The following is a 26,698-nucleotide window of genomic DNA, read 5'->3' as shown; positions in this document are numbered from 1 at the left end:
ACACAGAGGGGAACCAAGGAAAAAGTGATCCCCCAGAAAAAAAGGTTCTTCTTCACTTCAACTTTCCTGTTTCTATCTTTTTTCCCCTTTATAACATGTTTATTAAATACCTAGTCATGCAAGAATTCTTCTGTGCCACAAAATCTGATTAATTTAGTACTGTCATTATTCCCATTTTATAGATGAGAAGCCCAAATCACCGTGCTGGTTTGAAGCAGGGCAGAATCTGTTCTCATAGTCTCCTCCCCAGCCGGGGTAGAAGATAGGCTCTGAAGTTTCCTTTTGTATTTCCATCCAACTATGTCTTAATTACTACTGGTGCAAAAAAAAAAAAAAAAAAAAAAATGCCTTGACAAAAGCAACTTGGGGAAGAAAGGGTTTGTTTAAGCTCACAGTTTAAGATTCATCATGGTGGGAAGTCCTGGAGGTAGAAGTTTGAGGTGATTGGTCCTGTTACATCACCAGTTAGGAAGCAGAGAACAATGACCGCTCTGCTCCACTGGCTTTCTGTTTTTTAATCCAGTCCAGGATCCAAGCCTAGGGAATGGTGCTGCCCACTTCTGTCTCAAGTAACCTGATTGAGGTAGTTCCTCACAGGCGTGGCCAGAAGTTTGTCTCCTTCATCTTGTCAAGTTGACATTATTAACCACCACAGCATGCCAAAAAGGCCCATTTCTTTCAGGAAGATGGTGTTGTCTAATTGTTTAAAACCATATGACTGCGTCAATTCCTGCAATGGTCCCAAATTTCCCAATTTTACCTGCATTTCCAGAGGCATGTCAGTTTGTTTCACAAATTTTTCTAGATATTTTTTATAGTTTATACAATGATACACACAGCCTTTTGAGCTTAATTGAACACTCAAGAGAAATGAAAACAACGAGCTTCAGTAAAAGACATATTACACTGAGCAAAACCATTACCAAGTGTTGCCATCAACTTAATCTGAAAAATAAGAGCAAGACACAAACATGGTGTGAGGAATCAGATGGTTGTGTTCCCCCTGGATGAGATGAGCATCAACAAGGTGTGCCAGGATGCTACCTCACCTAAGCTCCCTAAATAAAGTTGAGTTTGCCCACACTGGGGCCCTGAGGAAGGAAGTTATAGCTGACTAGTGGGTCCTTAGAACTGGCAGCTTCCATTGCTCCTACAGTGTTGTCTCACCTTCACCTTTAGAGCCCACGCCTTGTTCCCAGGCTTAATGACAACTTTAGCTTCTTGGTTTACATCAGCATCCTTTCTGTCACCACAGGGCTTGCCTCATGTTCTTAGGCCAGGATTCCCTCAGACCATTCCTGGATACTCAGGAGTTCTCATTTAGATCGGCCACCTTTCGTGTGCCTGTCTTTGCTTTTATGCATATTAGAACCGTTCTTAGAGGCTTCCAGGAGACATAAAGGAGGCTGTATGTACACGTGTATGCGTCCTGCAGTGCTAATGATAGAAACAGAGAATACGTGTGCCCTGGTGCATTTTTATAAAGGAACGTGAGTCCTGTAAACACTTGAAGGTAGATGGTCAAAGACACAAGGCTGGGGGAAGATTATTTGTGGGTAATGACATCCTGGAGAGCTTTCCAACCTGACTCAGCTTCCTCCTTTTTCCACACCGGCAAGCAGGGGCCCCTGACTGTGGTGCTCTGTGGCTGAAGCTCTGACCATATCACAGATTTCTTAGTGGCTATTTGCACTTGCTAAAGTAGGCTTGACCTTCCTCATTCATCTCTAGCCTTGCTCTCAGTCCTGCCGCCTCTACCAAGCTGCTCTCTGCCTTACAGATCTGTCTCATTCCACACAGTGAAGCTAAAACTCGGAATGAAATTCCTCTTAGTCCTCAAACACCTTCACCATGTGCTCTGATTTGTGATGAAAACTAAAAGTTGTCCTGTTAAGCTGCTTGATGTTGAGAAGGGTTTCAAGTTAACTGGCAAGAAAAGGGGGTTGTCTACACACGTGCTGTTGATGCCTGCTGGTGGCTACCTCAACACAGAGTAATCCAGAGATGTGTGTTTGCCCAATGTACTGATTTAGATATTTCTGGACAGGAGGTTTGTTTAGGGGCAGTAGTCACTAGAAAGTGTAGCTGGCCTCTCCCATCCAGGCTTCCACATCAGCAGTTTCAACCAACCACTCTTGGAGAAAAGTGCATCCTATTGGACAGGCAAGCTCCCTGTCATTTCCTAAATAACACAGGCTAGCACTGGTTTACATGTATTAGGTATTTTAAGTGATCTTAAATGCTACTCCGGCAGTGCGATGAGTTAGTGCGCCTTACTTACACAGCAGTACATAAGCATGGAAGTGATATCCACATTGTGAGATAGCATAAGTGATCCAGCAATGACTGGTAGTCTTTGGGAGGATGAGCCTGGGTTCTATTTAGCACCTGTACCATTTTATAAAGATCTACAGGTCATGGTGCATGATAGAGGCTCTGAAACCATTTATCCTCACATAAAAGGAAAGACTATCCTTAAAAAGCAAGTTATTTCCCCCAAGCTTTTATCTGTCTAATATCTGTCTGTCTGTCCGTCCATCTATCTATCTATCTATCTATCTATCTATCTATCTATCTATCTGTCATCCTCATACAGAAAAGTATAGATCTGTCTTTTTCTCTATTTGAAGAGAAGGAGGAAGAGAAATAGAAACACAGACATAGAAGCTTCTCTTGAAGAACATGGAAGAAGTGCATCTTCTAGTTAAAAGGATGGCAGCACATTATTTTAATATGAAAACCTTTCATAGATGTAACAACTTCCTGTCTTTGGAGAAGCTTTAATTTAAGATCACAGAGAAGTCATTTCTCCTGAAGGATCCCCATGGAAGAGAAGATAAAGTCTTTAAGAAAGAAAATCTAAGGCTGGAATGGAGTTGTGAGGGCTTTCCCCTCTTTTGGGAATCAGCAGGCCTCACAGGTAAAGACTGAGATACTTCTTCAGTCTCTTTGGAACAGTTTAAATTCATGTCAGGCAGAATCCAAAGAGAGAATAATAACATTAAGTAGGATAATTACTTATATGTCAAATCCCAAATCAATCATACCTGCTCAGTGTGTGTTTACCTTACTCCTACAAACTGTGTTTCTTCCCTAATCCCTGCACCCAGGAGCTATTTCTGGACCTATTTGTAGATTACCTTGTCATCTTTAATTGTGAGTTTTGTCCAGTATTCTTTTCTTCCACCCCAAAAAATTTCAGTAAATAACCTTGACAGTTGATGGACTGATTCACTGGGAAAGAAAATCTAATCTTTTTCAATTGAGTTAAATATTTACTCAGTCTGGCTCTACTAAAGAGAGAACCAGAAGGAATTAGCTTAGTTATCACAAGAAAAAAAATTAATTTCTATGAATAAAACTTGGAAAAGAGGAATTTGGGGAAATGGCTCATGGGTAAAGTGCAGCACGAAGGAGAGGTTGAATTCAGGTCTACAGTACCCACATAACAGCAACAACAACAACAACAAACTGGGCAAGGTGGCATGCATCTGTAATTTCAGCCTGGGAATAGAGACAGCTTGAACCTAGGGGCTCACTGGCCAGCCAATCACTGGCCAAAACAGTAAGCTTCGGGTTCAGTAAATTATCTTGTCTCAAAATAACAACACTAATACTACTAAATACTACTAATAATGCAATAGAGGGAAGATACTCAGATCCCATCTCTGGCCTCCACGTGTGCATACCAAGATGAATGCACAAGCACGCACACACACACGCACACACACACACACACACACACACACACACACACGTGCACATACACCAAAATGCTAACTGGAAAAGATTAACTATAATTCCATTGGAGACTTAGGAGTGTGCGAACCGTTTGTGTAAACGTGATCTTATCTAGTCTCTAAAGACCCTTGTGAGGATTAAATGTACCGTTTGCTCTTACACAGTCTGAAACTTACAAATAGTCGATTGTTTCCCACAGGACTATGCTTTTCCTAAACGGAGGTCAGAGAGGTGAAGTCTCTCACCAAGGCTCACACAGCACATAGCTAATGAGATGGAGAGTGGGGTGCAGAGCTGGAATAACGGAGATCCTGAATTCTTTCCTTTGCAATGAATGGCTTTACTGTTTGGAAACCATGAGATTGCTTCTCCCCAAATATCTTTAAAGCTTTAAACAACACCCCCAAACAGTTCAGTATTTGGTAAGATTCAGTTATTCCAAAGAGACAAAAGCTGCTCGGGATATAATTTTGAAAAATCTTTGAGCCTGAAAGCTTTCTCTGTCTTAGTTACCAGTCCTGCCCAGTAGCCTAAGATCAGTTTAAAGAAAGTCAGTTTTGATAGTCTGAGTCATATTTTCAATTTCTAATAAAATTCTTACGTGGCCACATATGCTGTCTCCCAGCTTTGAACCTTGGGTCTCATGCTCATTTGCATGTCTGGTTTAGATCATGTCTGGGATCCCTTGAAGTCTGAAACAGAGCCTGCCATTCTGTGATGTAGTGGGAACAAATTCCGCTACCAAAACGGGGGCCATTTTCTCAGATACTCCGTGTAAGATTCCGTGTTTGACATTGTCTGCTTACCTGGCAGACCGGAACAATGCAGTGTAGTCTCCTTTAGTTTGACCTCACCTGCCCACTTCTCCTATGATGATTCCGAAGACATGTCCTTCCCTGAAACCCACTTTAATGTTTTAGCTGTCTGTCAGAAGGCCTGTCTCAGGAACTGTTGCTATGTAACATTTCTTCATTAGAATAGTCATCTTAAATCAAGGATGGGTAAATCAGCCCGACTCCAAATAAGTTGAAATCAGCAAACAGTCAAAAGATGTTGTAGAGCTTTTAAATGTTACTATCCTCCAACATCAACCCACTCCCACTAGATGCAAACTAACAAAATGGAACTAGCTGTCCGAAAAGTTGTCGCTATCAACATAGGACAGTTCAAGTACTTTTCGGAGGGAAATGATGGCGTTCCCAAGAGCTCCATTTTAGTATGTTGACAGTCCAAATCTCTGCTCAAATTCTGTTTTCGGTGAGGCCCTCCTACCCAGCCCTGCCTGCTTCCTCTCCAGACTCACTTTGTTCGATCACATTCAGCAGCTTCTAATCCACTACATAGTTTACTATTTGTTCTGAATTAAGTTCCACAGAAGAAGGGTGTTTGCATTGCCAGAGTTGTATTCTAGGCATATACGTGGGTCTGGCAACAGAGCAGGCATTCAAGAAAACTCTGTTGAATGAATGAGTATGCGGTAAGGTATGTCCACTAAATCCAGTAAGCTAGTACTGGGGTGGGGCAAGAACCAGTTTGGGGAGAGGTCAGAAGTGACTACGGTCTGGTCACTCTGCTGCAGAGATGCTCACCTAGCCAGGGAGGTGTCGCACTTGACACTGGACTGTTTAGCAGACAAGGACAGTATACTCAAAACAAGTAACCAGTGAATCATGACCTGAAGGATTGGAAGGAAGGCATGCAAAGCTTGAATTGTGAGGCAGATGCAAGATCCAATTGCCCAAGGCAAAGGAGGACATGTGGAGGCAGCATGAACTCTGTCTGCAGGGCCAGAGGGCAATCATAAACAACTCTGCATTGCCTAAATGAGCTGTTGTGTTTTCCCTCTTTTTTTTTTTTTTTTCCTAGCTGGAATCCTCTTACACCTGACATCCATTTGACCAAAGAAGTATTTGATTGATTCGTGTCTACTATAGCCCACCGTGGAGGGGATTTTTTGCCAAATACCCAATTCAGCTAGTCGATCTGAATTCCTCTTCCACGTATGGCTCAAAGCCCCACTTTGAGGCCTTATCAAAATAAATAGTCTATTTAGACATCTGTGCCATTTGGATAGAGAGCCCACAAGGCAGACGAAATGAAAAAAGAACGCAGGCTGGGCAGGATGCCTTGCAGGAAGGTGTCAAGGCTGTGCTCAACATCCATGCCTTTTAGTTTGTCAAACTTTTTGTATTTCAAAGCCGCCCGTTTCTTTCCAGCCTTTTCCTCATGAATCTTCTTTTCCTTCTGCACACAGAATATCTTAAACACTACTTTCATTGTGCTCCATGCAGTGGGGCTGATCCTGAGGCTGAGGGGCTGATTGAATTCCAGGACAAGATCCTTGAGAAAAGGAAACTTGAGCCAGGATGTTTTCCCTTGCTTCTTTCAGTTCCAAGCTAGAGCCAAGGATTCCCTTCTTAACTTCCTCTTCCTGCAGTCTTGAGAGGTGCTAGGATCCTCTGTAGCTCTGTGGAACAAAAATACCACTGGAGGGAAAGGCTCGGTGAGCTTTAGGGAATGGATCAAATGAGGTGGGGGATTCATCCTGAGCCTCAAGACCAACTAAACAGGAACCTGAGCAGTTCGCAGTCATGGAAAAAGCAAACATTGATCACTCCTAGCTGCTGCCCATCTCTGTCTTCTGAGATCATGTTTAAAACCAGTATTCATGATGACCCACCGCTTTCTTCAAGATACATTCACATCTTGGAAAAACTGTTCGAGGGCACCAGATTAGAGCTGGTCGTTTAGAACTCTTGGGCTTCTCTTCCTTTTCAAGGCCTTATGACCTCTTCTTATTGTAGAGTTAAAGGCAAGATGAAACAGACATCTATATATTGTGTACAAAAATTACAGTTATGAAACGTTCCCATTTATGGATCCCCACAGTAGCTCTGTTAAAATTTGTTATCCTGCTTTGTAGGGAAGCTGAGTTGAAGTTCAAAAAGACAAAATAACATGACCAAGGGATTCATATGAACAGGTACAAAGCTGGGATTAGATGGATCCCAGGGCCATGTGCAGCCACTGAAATCAACATTAGGTCCTAGCCAAAAAAGGAGCACCCCTCTCCTGGGACAGAGCCCTAAACTCAGTTTAAACTGCCCATCTTCTGGGTAAGTTGATTTTCCCCTGGATTTAAAATAGGATCCAGGCCAGTAAGTATGTCAGATAAGAGCAAGTCAGGACTGATATGAACAGGAACATAACAGAGATAATTCTAGATGAGAGACTGTTCCAGGGTTGTGAACTGGGGGTTCAGGAAATAAAGTTAGCTTTTGCAGGAGGTATTCAGCCCAAAGGTGTCCTAAGCAGAGAATCCCAGTCAGGCTGGTGGTCAGAAAGATCCATACCTCTACAGAGATAGAATCTACTAGGCGAATATGACCTCAGATAGAGAATCCACTCAGATAGAGGATCATGCCCTAGGACATCTGACTGTCCCCAGACAAAGACAGCACCTTGCTTATTGGCTTCACTGAGGTTGGCAAGCAGACCCAGATTTTCCAAGCATAAACATCAGAGACACTGCCAGCCTGCTGGGCAAAAACCAAAAATTCAGTGAGAAGTTTCAAGGAAAGTGCATCTTTTTTCCACCAAGCATAGAGAGAGCAGGGCCCAGTGTAGTGAGGGAAGGAAAGAGAGGCTTCTGTGTGCTGCTGATGGCTGTAGATGAGGTCATGACAGGGAGAGAGCTGCGTACAGGCTGATGCACCTGGGTCTCAGACAGTTACTGGACGCATCAGTAGAGAACAAGGTATTTCCAGAGATGAAGGCCATATTTCCAGGAGCATTTTAACACTGGTGTGTCTGTGCCATGGTCACAGCCAGCAAAAGCCTTCCCCTTCCAACAGGGACTCAGAGCTCATATTTCTCTACCCTAGGAGGCTGTCTTGGAATCTAAGAGACCATTTAGTGTCGCATCCAGCCACACTGAGCATTGCATAATGGAGAAACTGTTCAGGGCCCCATAGATGGGAAGAATTATCCACAATGGCTGGCAAAGCCCAGAATTCCCGGCATGAGGCCCAGGTCTCTTTGCTTTGGCGAAAACTGACCTCAGGACTGCCTGAAACCAGAAACCTTAGGCAAAGCCCACTGGTGGCTGCTCAGCAAAGAAATCACAATAGGATTTGTCATCTTAGTACTTCTTAAAGCCAGGGGGTGTCAGCCTTCCCTGAAGCAGAAAGAGAGTTTGTCAGAACCAGGGCATAATTTTCTGCTGATAAAGCCATCTACCACCCCAGAGAAGGTCTAAGAGCATCACCTCGGGTGCTGGCCTGGACTGTCACATATTTGACACTGAGATTTTGGCCACCTCAAACTTTTCTATTCTGAAGCCAGATGTAGCTGTCAGGATGAAGACTCCATGTACCATATGTGGGGCATCTGTATGTGTGCACTTGGCTGCTTAGAGCTACCACAGCCTGTGGGAGAACTCTGCACTAGCTGGCATTGAGCATAGCCAGGCAGTATCTGGCTCTGGAGTCAAGAGTGTCTGTAGGAATTTGTGCAACAGGCTTGCCCGGTTCTCCCATGTTGGTTACAGATATGTCTGTCAGTGTGTCTGGTACTAGAGCTGACCTCATTGCCAGGGTTTCAATTGGGGAACATTTAATAGGAGAAAACACAACCCCTCATTTGAGTGATAACATTGACCTATGAACAATGGGGACCAGTTCTGATAAATGCCATTTCGCTTATATTTACCCACCTGATATTTAAATATCAGGATGTACTTTCACGATGCTGATGACCACCCAAGATGACACAGCATTACAGAACCACCACCCTTCGTGCTATCCGCTGTTGATCCAGGCACATAAATGAGTGGTACCCAGCTCCTGACCTCCCTGAAGGGACACACTCTCAGCTTCCACTTCAAAATAGGTGGCTTGATGCCCAGTCGATGTGGACATAGTCTGTAATCCTTATCACCACAGGCCTGAATTAGCTAGAGACCTAGTTCAAGAAGGTAAGAGTCTTGGATTCTTTTCTGCTAGCTGACAACAACAGGGACTGTGTGCTTTTAACAAGAAGGAGACACTGCTGATCCCATTCATTCATTGACATGTATTTACTGCATGTGTACCATGTGCAGGGCACTCAGTGTTGTCACACATTCTAAACCATAACAGCTCCCAGCTGTGAGGACCTAGTGTTTGTGTGTGGAATACAAACAGTCAAGATGAATTAATGAATGGAAAAGGAGAGTCAGAAGGATGGAGAGAAGCAGGGGAGAGTGCATATTTAACAAATTGGCCAACGTGTTTCTGCTCCGGGTGTTTTTCAGATGAGTGACAGCAGCACAGATCATTTCAACACTGATGACAATTTTCTTCTAAAACATGAGTCACGTTGGTCCTTGTGCTCAGGGTTGACTTGACCGTTTCACGTCAGCTCCAAAGGTCTCCAATGCTTTAAGCATCCGAGGCAGCTAGATGCTCTTGGCCTTGGGCTTTCTTGCCTTCTCACCTCACTCTCAAAACACTGGTTTTTAATTTCAGTCTTGCATGAAGGAGATGTCCCCTATACCACAGCTCCCTTGTGGTGCATTCACTGGCTTGTGTAATACATGGGCCCTGGCACTGCTTTTCTGATTTAGGGGCCAGAGAAAGAACTTCTGCATATGTAAAGAGGCTGGTGGGAGAGAAGTCTGTGTTTTTCATGTCTGATTCCACTGGCAGTGACACACATTGGCTGAAGATGCCTGCTGATCATGGCATGGCCATTTATTGCTCAGTGAACTTCAGAGTGACAGCATTGCAAGCCTGATTTGTGGAGCAGCCTCTCTGTCTATACACTTCTGTCTTCACCTATGGTAGGACTGAATGGCACTGAGTTGGAATTCCCGGGCTACAAGATAGGCTTATGAGAGCATCTCCCTGCGAGGCTCAGCATCCCTGACCTCTGAGGACGCCGAATCTTAGACTGAAATTAAAATCTTAGAAAAGACGGGTTGTCATGCCCTCCTACCTCAAGCTTCAACTTCAAAACATGATTGCTCACCTAGAGTTACCAAAGTATCTGGTGATGGCCTAGGAAACTAGCTCCTACATTCTGGAACTTTCATAAACCTGCCCTTCCCTGAGAGCTAAAATAAAATAACAGAAGGAAAGGGGCCAAGAAGTTGACAATAACTGTAGCCATGGCCCTGAGTGAGCTGAAAAGTTGATCATTCCAAACTGTTATGAGGCAGCTTTCACCCAGGGATGAGAGCTTTCTGAGGCAAGTGTAGGTGGAAAGCTTTAAGGGAGATTTTACAAGTGCTCCAGACGTCAGATGGCACACAGCAACTCCTGGGACTTAGTGGGTCCCCCTCCTTTTTACTTATTCACCTGGCTAGTTTTATGCCAACTTGACATAAGGTAGAGTCATTAGAAAGGAGGGAACCTCCGTTGAGAAAGCTGTAAGGCTTTATCTTAATTGGTGACCAATGGATGGCGGGGTCACGTTTGTGGTAGGTGGTGCCACCCCTGGATTGCTTGTCCTGGGTACTATAAGAAAGCAAACTGTGCAAGCCATGGAAGCAAGCCAGGAAGAAGCCCCACTTTGTTGTCTTTGTATCAGCTCCTGCCTCCAGGTTTACTCGTTTAGTTCCTGTCCTGATTCCCTTCAGTGACGGACTGTTACCTGGAAGTATAAGCTGAAGCAAACCCTTTCCTCCCCAGGTTGTTTTGGTCATGGTGTTTCACTGCAGCAATGGTAACCCTAACTAAGACACTTACATCTACCACTTTCCAGTTTATCCACTTTCTGTTCTGTCCTTACAAAATTACTTCTACTCCTTAGGTTCCCTGTGCTGTCCACACAGCACCTGGAATGCATACTCTCTGGCTCTCGAAGTCACTACGTACCGGGAACCTCTCTTGGCCCTATTGTTTGAATGATGAAGACCCTAAAGATGCTATCTTCATTCCCACAAGGTCCCAAATGACTACTCAGCTCCTTCTTTTTTGTCCTTTACTTCTCTCCCTCTACAACCCTATATGGCTGCCATGTCCGCAGCACCATCTGCCTTTTCATGGCTCACTCTCTCCCCTCTTGCTAGGTCTCACTCAAGTCCCTAAGACCCCCAATGCTACTTACCTTTCCCTCCTTCCCCTCCAATAGTCATTGACATCTAAACCATATCACAATACCACACATGGTCACAATACCTAACAATCTTACAGACTGCGTCAATGTCTAAATACAAGGACTTTGTTTTATATGACTGACTTCTCCCATATACGCACACAACACCGTACAGAATGTTGATTCTAAATTATTGTCAGGAGACCGAATGAACATCATGTTCCAAAACTTAGCTGGCTCTCCCTTGCCTGAGGCTTATCCTAAAGCTGAATGCACCCCATGGGACTCCAGAGGCCCCCTCAGAAAGTGTTCATAAAGCTATCAACCTCATTCCAAGCTTATAACCAGGCTAGTTGACTTACAATTCACTTATTTTTTTTTTAAAACAAGGAAAAGCTGTTTTTAGGAAATAAAGAAAAAAATAGGTCAAAAATAAAAACACAACAACTTAAAGGAGTTATTTCTCCTTGTCCTGTTCCCTGCCTCCTTCTCCAGCCTGATACCCCCCCCACCCATGCTCTGTTTTGCTTTTCGTGCCAATTGCTAAAGACTATAATTTTAAAATCTGAACTGACTTTTCCAGACCCATGAGGAATGTGCATGTGCACGTGGATTTTTCCACAAGGACACTTCCTGTCTTTTGGTTTGTCTTAGCCGGTAATAGTGAAGCCAGGCAATTAGATGTATCCATCCATCCATCCATCCATCCATCCATCCATCTTCCCAGCCCTTCCTTATTCTAATTTGTTTGAGAGATTCAGGAAGGGCCAAAGGAGATGGTTTGTGTTTCACCCTGTCAGACAGTTGTTTGATGAGGTTTGTGTTCCATTTGTTCAGATGGTTTTTATGGTTCCTTTGTTGTTTAGGGAAAGACTTTGAAAGTCATAATTCTGTATCCTTAGCCCTTCTGGTAGGCCTGTGCCATGTCTCAATGGGTTTCACACAATGAGAAAGGAAATGAATGTTTCCAGGCCATTACTTAAGCAGTTTCTGAACATGGTTGTGGAAGAGAAAAGCTGAGTCAAAGTTCAGGGTTCGTATAGTGCCAGCCTCTCCTAGCTTAAAGATCTCTGTCGGTTCATTCCCTGGTCAGCCCTGGTCCTCGCCACACTTCTGGCCTTACGTCTATGTGTGGTTACAAGACCCCACCTCTTTCTGCTACAGAAATGTCTGAGAGCCTTGGTCAGCCTACAATGTGGACACACGTCTGCATGTCATTCCATAGCACCAGGGCCATGAGGAGCTATGATGGAGTTGGCCTTGCAGGAATGCCATGAGCCTGGGCCTTGAGATGTTCTTTCCAGGGACCTTCGTCCAGACATCACCCCTTAGATTTTCAGCCCTGCCCAACATCCTTGCATCATTGAAAAGTTTTTTTTATTTTTCCCTTGATTTGTGGTATTTTATAATTTTAGAAAATTTTATAAGGTAGCTCACAAGTATTCTCACTTGTCTATTAGCATAACCCCAGGAGGTAGATAATTCATATACAATTTTGCTTCTACAAAGACAAGGATCAGGAAATCCCTGTGGGCATCTCACATCTCACAACAAATAACAACAGAGATAGAGTTTGAGCCAGTCCTCAAGTTCAAGTTCAGGACTCTTTCTACTGCTTCAGCTCCCAGATTAGACAAATAATATATTAGGGTCAATGTTCCTCAGGGAAGACGATACTTCAGGAATTTAGTGGTGCTTAGCAAGTTATTGAGGAAATAAATTTAACTTCTTCTGATCACCAAGAGAGCGTCTTCATATAACCTTCCTGCAAAACAGACAAAGCTGATGTGTTCTCATTTGTTCTTTCTCAATAGACCCTTCTTATGACTCTGTCAGGAGAGGAGGATGGAGCAATAATATGAACTCTGGCCTCAACAAAAGTAAGTAAATAGGAAAATATTTTGGGGGGAGTAAAATGTTTCCTGAGAGCCAGAAGTTGGGATGTGGGTGTGGGGTCATAAGACATACTAAGAACAAGCATTGGTCTTCATGCTGTCTGGTTAGATAGCAATGCCAATTTGCAGGGGATGCTGAGACCTTTGAGGTTTATTTTGATATTTTTTGTACTTATTTGCTTGCACTTTATTTATGTGCACTTAGTTTAAGAACTTATAAGGTTTGAAGTTTTCTCAGGACAAATTGATTTATAAAAGCAAAGCAACTGGTCTGGATTTTGTTATTTCAGTCAGGACGATGAATCTCTAGGACTTATATTCTCCATATGACAAGGCTTAGCCATGCCAATATCCCTAGCCACAGTTAGAGAGACTGACGGGAAAGATAACCTATGAGATGCCGTGTGCCACAGACATTAATTTGTCTAACAATGATCCGCTGATGATTTGTTGAAATCCACCCAGTATCTTCCGTTAAAGGGCAATGAAAGAGAACAATTCACTCTTCAACCAACATGTCTATCTTACTGTTTCCAAGAAGTAAAGCTGCAGGGAAATGAAGAAAAGTAAGGGAGATTATGTTAACAATGTGGTTGTGTCCATGCAAGCGATAACCAGGATCTCTTTCTGTTATGAGTGTGCAGTATCTGTTCACTTCATGTAGCACGTCGCTGTAAGGGTCTCACAAAGATGAGCCAGGCAAGCACCAGTAGTTTAGGCAGGAGAGAGAAATCACGGTCACACATAACCCTTCATCTGGGTCGTAGTAAAGAGCGTTTGTGCATCTGCTACCATTTCAGTTACCGCTACAGACAGGCCATGTTTCGGTTAAGGGAGCAGAAGAAGACAGGCAAGTTTGAAGAGGTAGATGTCAGGGAAGACCGTGGTGGTATGTCTGGCAGTGAGGAACCCAGGTTTCTGGAGTTTAGGATGTATAGTGGACAAAAGATAAAAAAAAAAGGGATAGCGAATGGCACTCTGAAAATAGACCCCAGATCTTTAGTCGTAAGGAGGCATTGAGTGCTGAACAGTAGGAGGGGTCAGTTTGAATACAGAAGTGTGAGTACTCCAGTCACACTGAGCCACAGGTCACATACAAAGCAGCATACATTCAAATATGGGGAAGCCAGATGGGTAAACGTGAGGAACCCTGGGGGTGGGCTCTCACAAAACACAGTGTGACAGGCAACAGGTGATCTTTGCTCAAATTGCACTTTCTCAAGGAGGGAACTCCGTAAAGATAGAGGAGACACATGTGTGCATTTGGGGGACACAAGTATAGACATGTACCCATGCATACACACAGAGACCAAAGAAAGACATTTGGGAGTCCTGCTTTATCACTCTCTGCCTGGTCCCTTTGAGACAAAGTCTGTTACTAAACCCTGGAGTTCTCCATTTCTCAGCTAGCCTGCCTGTCCAGCAAGCCTCGGCAATCTTCTTTTCTGTGCCAATACCTCCCCGTTCCCAGGACATGCGTTACAAATGTACATAGCCATGTCAAGCTTTTATGTGTGGATGCTTAAAATCTGGGCCCTTGACCTAATGCAGCAAACAGTCTTTCCCACAGAGTCATCTTGAAGCTCAAGGTACTACATTTCAAAGGAATGGTACAACCCCATATCAGAAGAGACATTGTTCACTATTGTCCCTTCTGTTAAAATATAACTATGTTGCTAACTCTCCTGACCGGAGACCAGTGCCAGCATAGTGGTGTGATAAGTATTCATGAATAAAATGAGCACATAAATCCATGAAAGAGTGCGTACGTGGTAACTCACGTGTCCTCCTTCCGGGAGAGATGTGACAGGAACATTTTTCCTGCCACTGAAGAAAAGTCCACTTAGCACTTCTTCTTTATTTTCCACAGGTCCTCCCCTTGGAGGAGCCCAAACCATGGGCAAGAACACTGAGCAACGGCCCCAGCCAGGTATGTGACTCAAATATGAAGCCTCTCCCTTGTGTGTGACACAGCTGTGGAGTCAGTCAATGGTGGAGTGAGACAGTGTAGAGTTGGCCGTCCATATCTGTGGGTTTTATGCCTAGGGATTTAACCAACCACAGACCAATAATACTCAGCAAAGAATCTACATCTGCACTGAATGTGGACAGACTTGTTTTCTTTTCACTAGCCTTTCAACAATACAGTACAGCTATTTGAATAGCATTTGTGTCATTTTGGTAATCTAGGGATGATTTAACGTATATGGGTGGATATGCATAGATTATATGCAAATACTCCATTCTATGTAAAGGACTTGAGCTGTCAAAGATTTTGATGTCCTTGACAGGCCTTAGGACGAATCCCCTATGTATACCAAGAGGCAACTCTAAGTCACACATTGTCTCTTCTTTGTTCCAAGAGAATATCTGGGAATTAAGCAGGAAGTCCTCGAACCAAGAAGCGACCCGTTAAAAGGAACTTAAAACTGAAATGGTCCAATGCCTTACTTCATAGAAGAAGACAGGTTCAAATGGGTGAAAAGATTTGCTGAAAGACAAGCAGAGCTGACACTCCCGAGCCCCCACTTCTCCAAGCGTTTTATACTTTCCTAAACCATACTGAGATGCCCTCACCTGGTGGATATTAAGAGTTAAGACAAAAGAGCTTTTGAAGCTATGGACCCGGAGACCCTTAATAAAGAAATGACTTAGAGAACTGCAGTCTATTACCCTCTGTAGCATGACTTCTTATGTAGCATGACTTCTTATGATGGGCTGCTCTTGTCCCCAGCCTCTGCCCCCAGCCCAGCCCCGACCTGCCCCAGACCCGCCCTGGCTTTGTCCCTGCTCCCACTTGCATGCTCACAACAAACAGGAAGTTGACAACCTATCTTGAGTTAATTCTTTTCTGAGACAGAGTCCTCTGTTCAGCTACTCCTCTGGTCTTGCCTTCTGGGGAAAGGTACCACTCGAAGACCCTACACAGATCTGAAGACAGCCATTGTACTCAGCTCCACTGTCTTAATTAAGAATCTGAATTAAGATCTGAACAAGCTGTTTGCTTGGGGGTGGGCAAACGTGGTTCTCCATTTCCACCCAAAATGTAGAAAGAGAAATTACATTAAAAGGTGAAATTCGAGTGAAAACCAAGTCAGGTAGAGCAAATTTTAAAGAAGTTCTAACAAAAACAACAACATTCAATATCTGCCGCAACAATTTCAGTTTCATTAAAATAAATATTAAAATTTAATTAGAAAGGTGAACTAAAAGGCTTCGAGAACTGTTCAAATTAATTTTTTTAATTCGTTAATAATGACTACTATAATTGAAAAAAAAAAGCAGCGTGTTTTTAAAAAGTAGTGACTTCATAGCTAAAATACAAATTCTAATTAGTGTTGACATTTTCAAGCTTAAAATCACAGAGTTTTGGTCAAAGGGATTTGAGGCCAGCAGCCCAACCCACTCTTCGTAGCTGAGAAAACAAATACCCAGAAGTTGTCCAAACCATGATTTAGTTCATAACATAGCTTGTAGGAGAACCCAGGCTACCTGGTTGTTTTTTACAGTCCATCAGAAAACTCAGACATGTGTAATGTCTTCAGCATTAGAAAGAACTATTAATAGCTAGTAATCACTGTAGGACCTTCTTTAAGACTGTTTTAATAAGCGATCCTTCAGTTTATTCACTGCCTGGTTGAATTTAACCAGATGCTTTTCAAACGTGTGAGTGATTTTGTTTGGGGCCGGGGGGGGGGGGAGGGGGGGGCGGGGGGGGAGGTAATGACAGCATAATCTAAAAGTTTAGAAACCGAATATGAAGAAACAGTGCTGACACTCGTCCACGTTGATTGGGCCATAACTGTGGTCTTTGATCAAGCTTTTCTGTGGCCCTGAGATAAAAGTAGAAACTGTTAAGGTTTCCTTCATCTTGATGCTGCTGTCAAATTATTTGATGAGGAATGAAGCAAGCTTTTTTTTTTCTTTTTTTCTTTTTAGATCCTTATCAGATCCTGGGGCCAACCAGCAGCCGCCTAGCAAACCCTGGTGAGTTAACTTGAACTTGCAAGCCTTTCCCTCCAGAATGTTCATTATATCTGTAAGGTCACAGAAACCTTACTCCTTAGTACAGACACCTGTCTGGAGGTCGCATGTGCTTCCTTAGTCAAACGTTCAGTTGTGCACAGACAAGAGGCAGGGCCTGTTAGTGAGTATCAGTGTCCGCTGCCAGAAGATCTTTCTGGAGAACAAGCATCTCTGCACAGAGGTTTACATTCATGGCAAATGACTCAGATGGACATTCCCCGTGAGGAAAGAAACTCTGTTATCCCTCATACCGGGCTCATGAATGCCCCCAAGTGTTGTGGGTTTAATTTGAATGCTGTAGTTATCCAGCCTTTCAAAAAGAAGTGTATCCCTAAAGAGTTGCACACAAAGTGAACTCGACAAGGTGTTAGGGATTCGCTATTGAAAATAACTCTCAGCCGTGTTCTTCTAAACCCAAACCATGGTGACTGAGGGCTCAAGGGAACAAAAGCCAGGCCCACATGTCTGCTGTACTTACAGTACTACAGGGAACACAAGCTGTTTGGGTCTCCTCCCTACTCTTTAACCAGACCATTCTTGCCCAGAAGATAAAGCGCCATCCAGCATTCCTTCCTGTTACTCTTACCTCTGCCCACAGATTTAGGACAATCTATCTTAAGATCTAATACACTTGCTCAATACTCTCATTTAGGTGGCAGCAGTAGAGTTAACAGCATGTATCGTACCTTTCAAACTAGCTAGATGAGTGTTCATCATCTTTGATGAGGACAAGCATTTGAAGAGATGGGCCTGTGAACCCATCAGTCATTACGTACGCATGTCAAAGTATCGCCCTATGCCCTGTAAACGTTTAAAATTATTATGTGCCTGTTTCTGTTTCCTAAAGGAAAGAATAAAGAAGGGTCATCTCCATGAGATTCTGACATAAGAGAAAAGAGTTTCTTTTTTGGTTTTGGTTTTTTGTTTGTTTGTTGTTGTTGTTTTTCCAGAGAGGGTTTCTCTGTGTAACAGAGCTCTGGCTGTCTTGGACTCCTAGACCAGGCTAGCCCCCAACTCATTGAGATTCTCTTGCCTCTGCCTCACAAGTGCTAGGATTAAAGATATGTGCCACCAGGCCTAGCCAATAAAGGATTTTGTTTTTGTTGTTTTGTTTGTTTTGTTTGGGGGAAAGGACAAGAATTTTCATGTAAGAATCACTACTGAGACTACCCTCTCCTGTTTCCCACCTACCTGCAGGAAGTGGGCAGATCCAGCTGTGGCAATTTCTCCTGGAACTACTGTCCGACAGTGCCAATGCCAGCTGTATCACCTGGGAGGGGACCAACGGGGAGTTCAAAATGACGGACCCTGATGAGGTGGCCAGGCGCTGGGGAGAGCGGAAGAGCAAGCCCAATATGAATTATGACAAGCTGAGCAGGGCCCTCAGATACTACTATGATAAAAACATTATGACCAAAGTGCATGGCAAAAGGTATGCCTACAAGTTTGACTTCCATGGCATTGCCCAGGCCCTGCAGCCACATCCAACAGAGACATCCATGTACAAGTATCCCTCTGATATCTCCTACATGCCTTCCTACCACGCCCATCAACAGAAGGTGAACTTTGTCCCACCCCACCCATCCTCCATGCCTGTCACCTCCTCCAGCTTCTTTGGAGCAGCATCACAATACTGGACCTCCCCCACTGCTGGGATCTACCCAAACCCAAGTGTCCCCCGCCATCCTAACACCCACGTGCCTTCACACTTAGGCAGCTACTACTAGAACTTAACACCAGTTGGCCTTCTGGTCGAAGTTTTGGCTCTCGCTCTTACTGGATACTCTGGACTCTAAAAGGCACAGTAGTAGCCTTGAAGAGATAAGAAAACTGGATGTTCTTTCTTTTGGATAGAACCTTTGTATTTGAACCTTTGTATTTGTTCTTCTAAAAAAAATGATTATTTTTATGTTAAAAACTTTTGCTTCCTCTACCTGGAAAAAAAAAAAAAAAAAAAAAAAAAAAAAAAAAGGATCATTCCATGGGCCAGTCCACCAGTTTGGATTCTCAACCTCCTGTCATCGAATGAGTTAAATATCTAGGTTACTGGAGTAGTTATGCCATGATTCTGAGAAAGAAGTATACATTTCTTTTTTCCTTTTTTTTTTTTCCATGACCAAGGCAGTTTCTTATCAATACACGGGTCTCATCATTGTAGGATTCCCTACAATAATGAATCATGGACTTGACCAGGGTTGATCTGGTTTGAGACTTAGTAAAAATCAAGACAGGATGTTTATAATCTAATCTTAGGAGGACTTAATTCAGCGGATGGCAACTGGAACACTGGCTGTAAGGCCAGTAACGTTTGGGTTTTTTTTTTTTTTTTTTTGTTTTGGGTTTGGTTTTTTTTTTTGTTTTTTTTTGTTTTTTTTTGTTGTGTTTTTTGCCCAACTGGAATTTAAAAGATGTGTGTGTATGTGTGTATTTAAGAAGCCACGAGTATTACAAAATTCCTTACAATGGGCAATATGTGCTTGGCTGACTATTCTCTCCAGAAATAGTCAGAATATGAACTAAGAAAGTTTAACACAAACACAGACACTCCTTAAGGACAGAGGATTAAATAACATTTTTTTGTTTTTGTTTTTTTGTGTGTGTTTTTTTTTTTTTAAATGACAGTGAGTCCCAGAACTTTGAAAAGTTGTGGGGACTTCTAAACTCAGATTCGCAAGCGCTGTGCGTTTGTCAGACCACCAGACCAAGGTCAACCAATCAGAAGGCAACTAACTGTATAAATTATGCAGAGTTATTTTCCTATATCTCACAGTATTAAAAAATAAATAATTAAAAATTAAAGAGTGAATAAACGAGTTGACCTCGGTCACAAATGCAGTTTTGCTATCAAATCAATCATTGTTATTTTTTTAAAATATAATTTGTACATCTTTTGTCAATCTGTACATTTGGGCTATTTGTATGTTTTTATAGCTGGTCTTTTTTTTTTTTTTAAATAAGCATAATGTGACTATTGATGGACAGAAAGTGGGGAGTTAAAGTCAGTGAGTTATTAGGAAGAAATGACGTGATACAGTTATTTAACACGCATGCCCAAGATCCATTTAGATCTACAACGCTTTAAAAATGTTTGTAAATAACAGAGCTGCAATAACCTGAAAAGGACAAACAAAAATTTCCTCGTGCCCACGGGGAGCTCTCCTGCTCTATATATGCAATATATTTTTAGACATGAAATATATATATATAATTTTGTAGGTAACCGTGACTTTTTAAACGATATTATTATGTGTTAAGATGACAACTGTCCAATGAAGACTAAGTTGTAAAATAATTTGACCTTAATAAATTGTGCCTTCTTCTTTTTCATCTTCACTCAGAACTGATGACATTGTTTTCTTGTTTACTGCCAAATCAAAGGCTTTCCCAGAGGAAAGCTGTCTTTAATACTGGTGTGTGTGTGTGTGTGTGTGTGTGTGTGTGTGTAAGAACACACACATTTAGAGGTCAGAGGGAAGCTTTTATAAATTAGTTCTCTCCTTCCATGTTATTTTTTTGAGGCGGATTCTTTCTTGGTATGTCTCCCACCCTATGGACTTTAGGCCCACAAGCTTCCAAACAGTTCTCCTGCCTCCATCTCCCTTCTCACAAAGGAGCTCTGAGATTATAGGTGACTACCTCCATGTCGGACTACCTCCATGTTGTCCCAGGGATCAAACTCAGTCACCAGGCTTATACCACCACACATTTCTCCAGATGCTGAGGCATCTCATTGGACCCGAGAAAAAAATTGCCTGCTTGTTTCTTGTACCATCAATAATCTCCCAAATGCACATGCTACAGTACAGTGGAAGACACAGTGTCCATGAGTTTCAGACGCTTGTTATCAATGATGTTCTTAAGCTTCTCTCAGCCATTAAGATCTTCATGGCCTTTGTAAGTAAGAGATAGACCATAGGTAAACTGTATCCAAGGGACTACAGCAGCAGCCCTCTCCAGGACCTGGCCAGGTAGACTTGACTCTGTTTCCCCCAAGAAGGTGACCTGGTGCTGCAGCAGAGAAGAGTCTAGCCTCCTTTCAGCCCCATACTATGGCTCTATGTAGACTCTCCAGATCTATTTTTCAGCCCACTAGAGAAGCTTGTTTCCAGTGGCTTCAGAGTTAAGGATCTTGTTCTCCTTTTCAACAAAGATGACAAAAACTAGAAATAGTTGGTGTTGTTGCAGGGACTCTCACAGAACTAGTTACTCTAGAAACCCCTTAAAGAAGTTTGCAACCTGTGGTCTTCACACAGAGTAACTTCTAGACCAGGTAAGTCTACCTGAAAAAGATGAGAATTCTGAATGCTGATCTCCAACTTTTAAAACATACACCCTATGTTATAAAATACATTAAGCACATATTCTTGATATATGTATGTTCGTATATATGCTGATTTGTACCTTGTATAGACAAAAGGTATACAGATATACATTTGTGGATTTCTCCAATCATGACTGAAAATACTGAAAGTGTTTTAAATTGAAGGGTAAAGAGAGAGCTATTCAGGTTAAGAGCAATTGTTAGTCTTACAGAGGCCCCTGGGTAGGGTTCCAGAATTTAGTTGGGGTGACTCACAACTGCCTATACTTTTAGCTCCCAAGGATCTGATGTCCTCTTCTGGCCTCCTCAGATACCTGCACACACACAGCATACAGTTACACAAACACACACACCCATATACATAAATATAAAGAAGTGAATGATTGCATCTCTCCTGAATATATACAGACTCTTTTACTGGCATTTTACCTAATCATGTATTACAACAACCAATTACAAAGTGTTTACCTTGCACTTGATATCAACTTGATACACTCTCTAGATATGATTTAAAAGATAGTAGAAGAATATTTGTGTTAAACCATTTGCCATTTTAAATAAGTTATTTTGGTATCTATGGATTTTTGTGTCTTTACGTGGTCCTGGAACCTATGCTTATCCAGAGAAAACTAAGATTAAATATTTATTATGAACAAAAAGATAAACATTTAGAAGGTGATATAAAAATGTGTTTAAGATTACCTTTTGTCTTTATATTGAGTCATTCCTGCTACCAACATTCAAAGCAGAAACAGTGGCCATTAGTGAAATGAACACGTATATCTACATCTATATATGGATTTTCTAGTGCCTTCTAACAGAGAAAAGAATAATGACTTGGTATTCATGGATCAGGCATACAAAGACATGAGAAAAGCTAGGTATGTTTATAAATAGTCAACTTGAAAGGTCTCATGTCAGTTTGCAAATATACAAAATACTGTAAGGGAAAATTGAGAAGCACATATCTCTGATTCACTGCTGTAAGAACAGAATGCTCACATCATGGGGCCACAAACCCTTTCAGCTCAACCAGTCTTCTCACTCCTCCATTGGGAACTACATGATCAGCTCAATGGTTAGCTGTGAGTATCTGCCTCTGTATATTTCAGGCTCTGGCACCAGAGCTCCCAGGGTCTAAACCACCAGTCTGGGAGCACATAGGGAGGGACCGACCCATGGCTCCAGCTGTATATGTAGTGGAGGATGGCCTTGTCAGGCATTGGTGGGAGAGGAGATCCTTGGTCCCATTAGGCTGGATGCCTAATGTGGGGGGAAATTCAAGGGTGGAGATGTAGGAGTAGGTGGGTGGGTGGGGCACATTCTCATAGAAGCAGGAAGAGGGGGGATTGGATAGGGGGTCCCTGGGTGGGTGGGGGGAATGGGAAAAGGGGATCACATCTGAAATATAAATAAAATATCCAATAAAAAATTTTAAAAAAGAAAAGAATGTTCACACCATTAGTTCATCTTTTAAAAAATGTGTATGTGTGCCTGTGTGTGTGTGTGTGTGTGTGTGCGCGCGTGTGCGTGTGTGCATGTGCCTGTGCATATCAATATATGCCATCTGCATGCAAGGAAACCAGAGATGCAAGGAGAAGATGTAGGACCCCCTGAAACTAGAGTTACAGGTAGTTATGAGCTGACTGACTACCATATGGGCTGCCCAACATAGTACTGGAAACCATGTATATTTCTTCTGTGAGGGAGACACACAATGGCTCAACCCCTGAGCCGTCTCTCAGCCATTAGCCCTCTAAAGAGGTTTGTTTCCTACATAAAGCTGTAACTCTCCCAATCCTGTGCCATGAGTGAGTGTCAAGGTAGTTCATCCCACGCTCCAGAAGCTGGTCTATCCCCACAAGAGCAGAGCTCCTTTGTCCTTCAAGCATTCTCTGAGGGAGAAGTGACATTTAGTTCCTGCAATATCCAGATTGAACCATCCTAGCTGACTCACAGACATTCAGCTAAAATCATGGTCCCCAACAAATAGGCCTTCATGTCATCCTGACTGCTAATCCATTTTGCCTGTGCCACTGGAGCTATAACATCTGATAAACTGTGGCAGCAAAGCAGAGAGAGCACAGCAACTCTGTGAGGGACTCTAATGGAAACTGATCCTCTCCACATCCCCACTTCAGTTATAGACTTGTCCACAGCCCTTCAGAGCAGGTGGATGTCTTAGTCCATTTGAGAAGTTACAGCAAATTACTTAGGCTCGCTGGCTTATAAACAACAGAAATGTGACGTTCACAGTTCTAGAGGCCAGAAGTCCAATGCCAAATTATCAGCAGATTTGGCATTGATGGGGGACTGACTGTTAATTCCTGATTCACAGGTGGTCCCTTCTCATTGTCTTCTCATACAGTTCCAGGCAGCAAGCAGCTTTCTGGTGTGTGTGTGTGTGTGTGTGTGTGTGTGTGTGTGTGTGTGTATGACACTACCTCTATTCATGAGAGCTCGTCTTTATGACTTAGTCACCTCCAAAAAAGCCCACCTTTAAATAGCCACACATTGGGGATTAGGTTTCAATATATGAATTTTATAGGGAAACAGGGGGCATATTCAATCTATAACAGAAATTTTAATTTCCTGGTGTCAAAATACTGTTGATACTGAAAGGAAGTTGTATTTTCAATATCTGTTGCTTTGAAACATTTTTAGAAGTCAAAAAAGACTCTAGAAGTTTAAGAACATTTAAAGTGATCGTAGCTTTATCTAACCAATACCAGTAGCTGCATGCAGTTGGGAGATGAGTGTAACACCTGAGTTCTGTCCATGGACAATGAATGAAGTGTGGTTTCGTAAACAGGAAATTCACAGTCAAAACCAAGTGAGAGAAAAGGATCCAGTACCAAGGAAGAAAACTATATCCATTAATCCCAAGTAAAGCACAACCAAAGCAAGGTGTTATTTGTGAATATTTTGAAAACCACTGTAGATCAAAGATTGTTTTTAAAAATTGCATCTGCATTCAACATGTACTGATATTTTATTACACCCTAAATACTATTTCATTATTCTATATAATATTTATAAATATATATAAAGCATTATATATACAATATTTCCTTATTCCCTAAATAATATAGTATACCAATTATTTCCACTGTCTTTACATTGCATTAAGCAATAGAAGTAATTTAGAGTGATTTAAATATATAATACATAAATCATATAGATTTATACCATTGTATATAAGGGTCTTGAGCATCCAGTGGGCTGGGTATCTCCATGACTTTCTGAAACCAATACCCTTCAAATTCCAAGGTACAAATAATAAAAGGTTTTTGTATTTACTTATCCTACTTTATTTTATGTGCATGGGTGTTTTACCTGCATGTATGTATGTGTACCACGTTGAGTGCCTGGTGCTCAACGAGGTCAGAAGAGGATGGTTAGGTCCCTATTCCTGGAGTTACTGGTTGTGAGTCACCATGTGGGTACTGAGAACTAAACCCTGGCCCCGTGCAGCAAGTGCCCTCACCATCTGAGCCACCATCTCCAAAGCCTGCTATTTATGAGAAAGTTTGAACTCTGAGGAATTCCTGTCGCATACCACTTTCTCTTGTGTTTCCTTATTAATAACCATCATGCAAACATGTTGCTTTGAAAACTGCTGGGAAAGTAAACTTTGGAAGAATGTGCTTGGGGACATGGTCTGTGAGCATGGAGTCTGCTGCCAGCCAGCATCCTGTGCCTTGCTGTGGTCTGATTCTTCACAGAGGTTCCCTTATGTCACCGGGAGTGGGGGCTTGTGTCTAGAACTCGGGAGGTAGCAAAGAGGTGGACTGTCTGCAGAGACCAGGAGCAGGGGTGTAGACTAGAGAGGGGCAGCAGTAGGGTTCTGGTGAGCACAGAGGCCTCACATTTATTCAAGGTCTTTGTGATTTGTGAAAACACACACTGAGCAGTTCATCACTAGAAGGCTACTGAAATGGATACTACATGTCTTTAGCCATAGTCCCTCTAAAGAATTAGGAGAGGTCAGCTGATTAGAATACTACAAATCCCAGATTCCCAGGGAGGATGGCCACTTCTGAGAGGAAGTGGTTCAGCCAGGCAAACCTCCAGGGTTTCAGCCAATTGAGAAAGAATATGAAGGGAAATTTTTGAAAGAAATGAGGGCCCATGTCTGGGTTCTGTCTCCCTCTCTCACTCCTACTTGGCCTCCTGTCTAATTGTTACAGTCTGTCTGAGCTGGCAAATTCCTAAGCACATAGTCAATTTACACTTAGCTTAAAAGCTCCAGGGGAAAACACATTTCCAGTGAGAGCTCTCACTTACCTACAATTGCTAGATTAACCTTCTGGGTTTTAACCCAGTTAAGGCATGTGTTTTCTTAGTGGGAAGAGAGAGATGATTTGGGGAGATCAAATGAGTGTGGATATAATCCCAGGGACCCTGCATTCAAATTTTGGCCCTTTCACCTAATAGGCAAATTATCAATACCTACTGGCTAGGGAGCTGAGTAACATCTCCTGCCAGTGATCTTGTGAAGTACCAAAGAACAACCTAGAAGTCCACTGCAAAATGCTGCACAGTGTGTGTGTGTGTGTGTGTGTGTGTGTGTGTGTGTGTGTGTATACAGTGTCACCTGATAGATTTCTCAAAGGACATTATTAAAACTGTAGTACCTGGTAGCCACTCTGTCCAGACACTTAATGTAGATTTTTGATTTGCTGTCAGGAGGGGAGTTTTTTGTTTTTCTTTTTCTTTCTTTCTTTCTTTTTTTTTTTTTAAATAAGTGAAAAGTGAGAGTAAATTGAGTTTTCCAGAGGGTATTTATATTTCTGCCATCCTCAGCCTCACGGTACCCTCTGTGGGTGCTTGTCCTTCACTGGTTCTGTGTGGTCACCTCAAGTCAGTAGAGCATGCAAGAAGCTGTGGGGGCTGCAAATAAGAGACTGGCCTAACGGGAAGCTAAAAATGCACTTTGTCAGAAATGTTGGCTAGATCATTAAATTGGCTAAGAAACAGAAATTGATAACCTTGGGTCCAACACTGTCACAGACCTACAGTTCCTCAGAGGCTTCATGGAAGGTGGGACATACATCTCTCTTGTTTGCCACTGTGGTGACACTGGTTCACAGCAACTGGTCACTTGTAAATGTGGAGTGACGCAGAAGAAAGGGTCCACAGTCAGCAAGACTGAGTTGTGAGTCTAGCTGTTCCTCCCTGAGTTATGAATTCCTGTCTCTGAGGTTCACTTCCTCATGGGTAAAGCCAGGACTGTTGTAGTATCATCCAGGGTTATCAAAGAAGTGACGTAAGATCGCGCCATAAAGTGTTCTCCATTAAAAAAAAAAATATGGAACTTCAAAATATCACATGGATTCTTAGTCCATTGATACTTCCTTTTTATCATTACAAACTTTACACATGGCTCTAGTCCCCCTGATATAACACAGAGTTAAATTAGGAGCTGGAAAGATGCTGAAAGTGCTAGCTGGGCAAACATTAGGTCCTGCATCCCAATCCCAAGCTCACACTTAGGAAGCCAAGCTTGATATCTGCATCTGTAACTCCAGCAATGGCAAGGCTGAGACAGGAAAAACCCTGACGTTCTCTGGCTAATCAGTGAGCTCCAAGTTCAATGAAAAAAAATCTGACCTCAAAAAAAATTAGACATTAATTG

The 26,698-nt window shown here is 42.5% G+C and overlaps 1 protein-coding gene across 1 annotated transcript in view; it reads left to right on the top strand.

Annotated features, from left to right (window-relative positions):
- The window catches only part of Fli1 (Fli-1 proto-oncogene, ETS transcription factor), a 117,520-nt gene extending 98,843 nt beyond the window's left edge, over positions 1–18,677 (top strand). Inside the window, exons 6-9 of the mRNA XM_076924599.1 lie at positions 12,633–12,698; positions 14,584–14,643; positions 16,653–16,700; positions 17,937–18,677. Coding sequence (XP_076780714.1) covers positions 12,633–12,698; positions 14,584–14,643; positions 16,653–16,700; positions 17,937–18,466 — 704 coding nt within the window. The 3' untranslated portion in view covers positions 18,467–18,677. The remainder of the gene's footprint in view (positions 1–12,632; positions 12,699–14,583; positions 14,644–16,652; positions 16,701–17,936) is intronic.
- The last annotated feature ends 8,021 nt before the right edge of the window (positions 18,678–26,698 follow it).

Source organism: Arvicanthis niloticus, chromosome 26, assembly GCF_011762505.2.
Source record: "Arvicanthis niloticus isolate mArvNil1 chromosome 26, mArvNil1.pat.X, whole genome shotgun sequence".
NCBI lineage: Eukaryota > Metazoa > Chordata > Mammalia > Rodentia > Muridae > Arvicanthis > Arvicanthis niloticus.
Note: the sequence above shows the minus strand (reverse complement) of the source record. Positions and strands in the feature narration are given on the sequence as shown.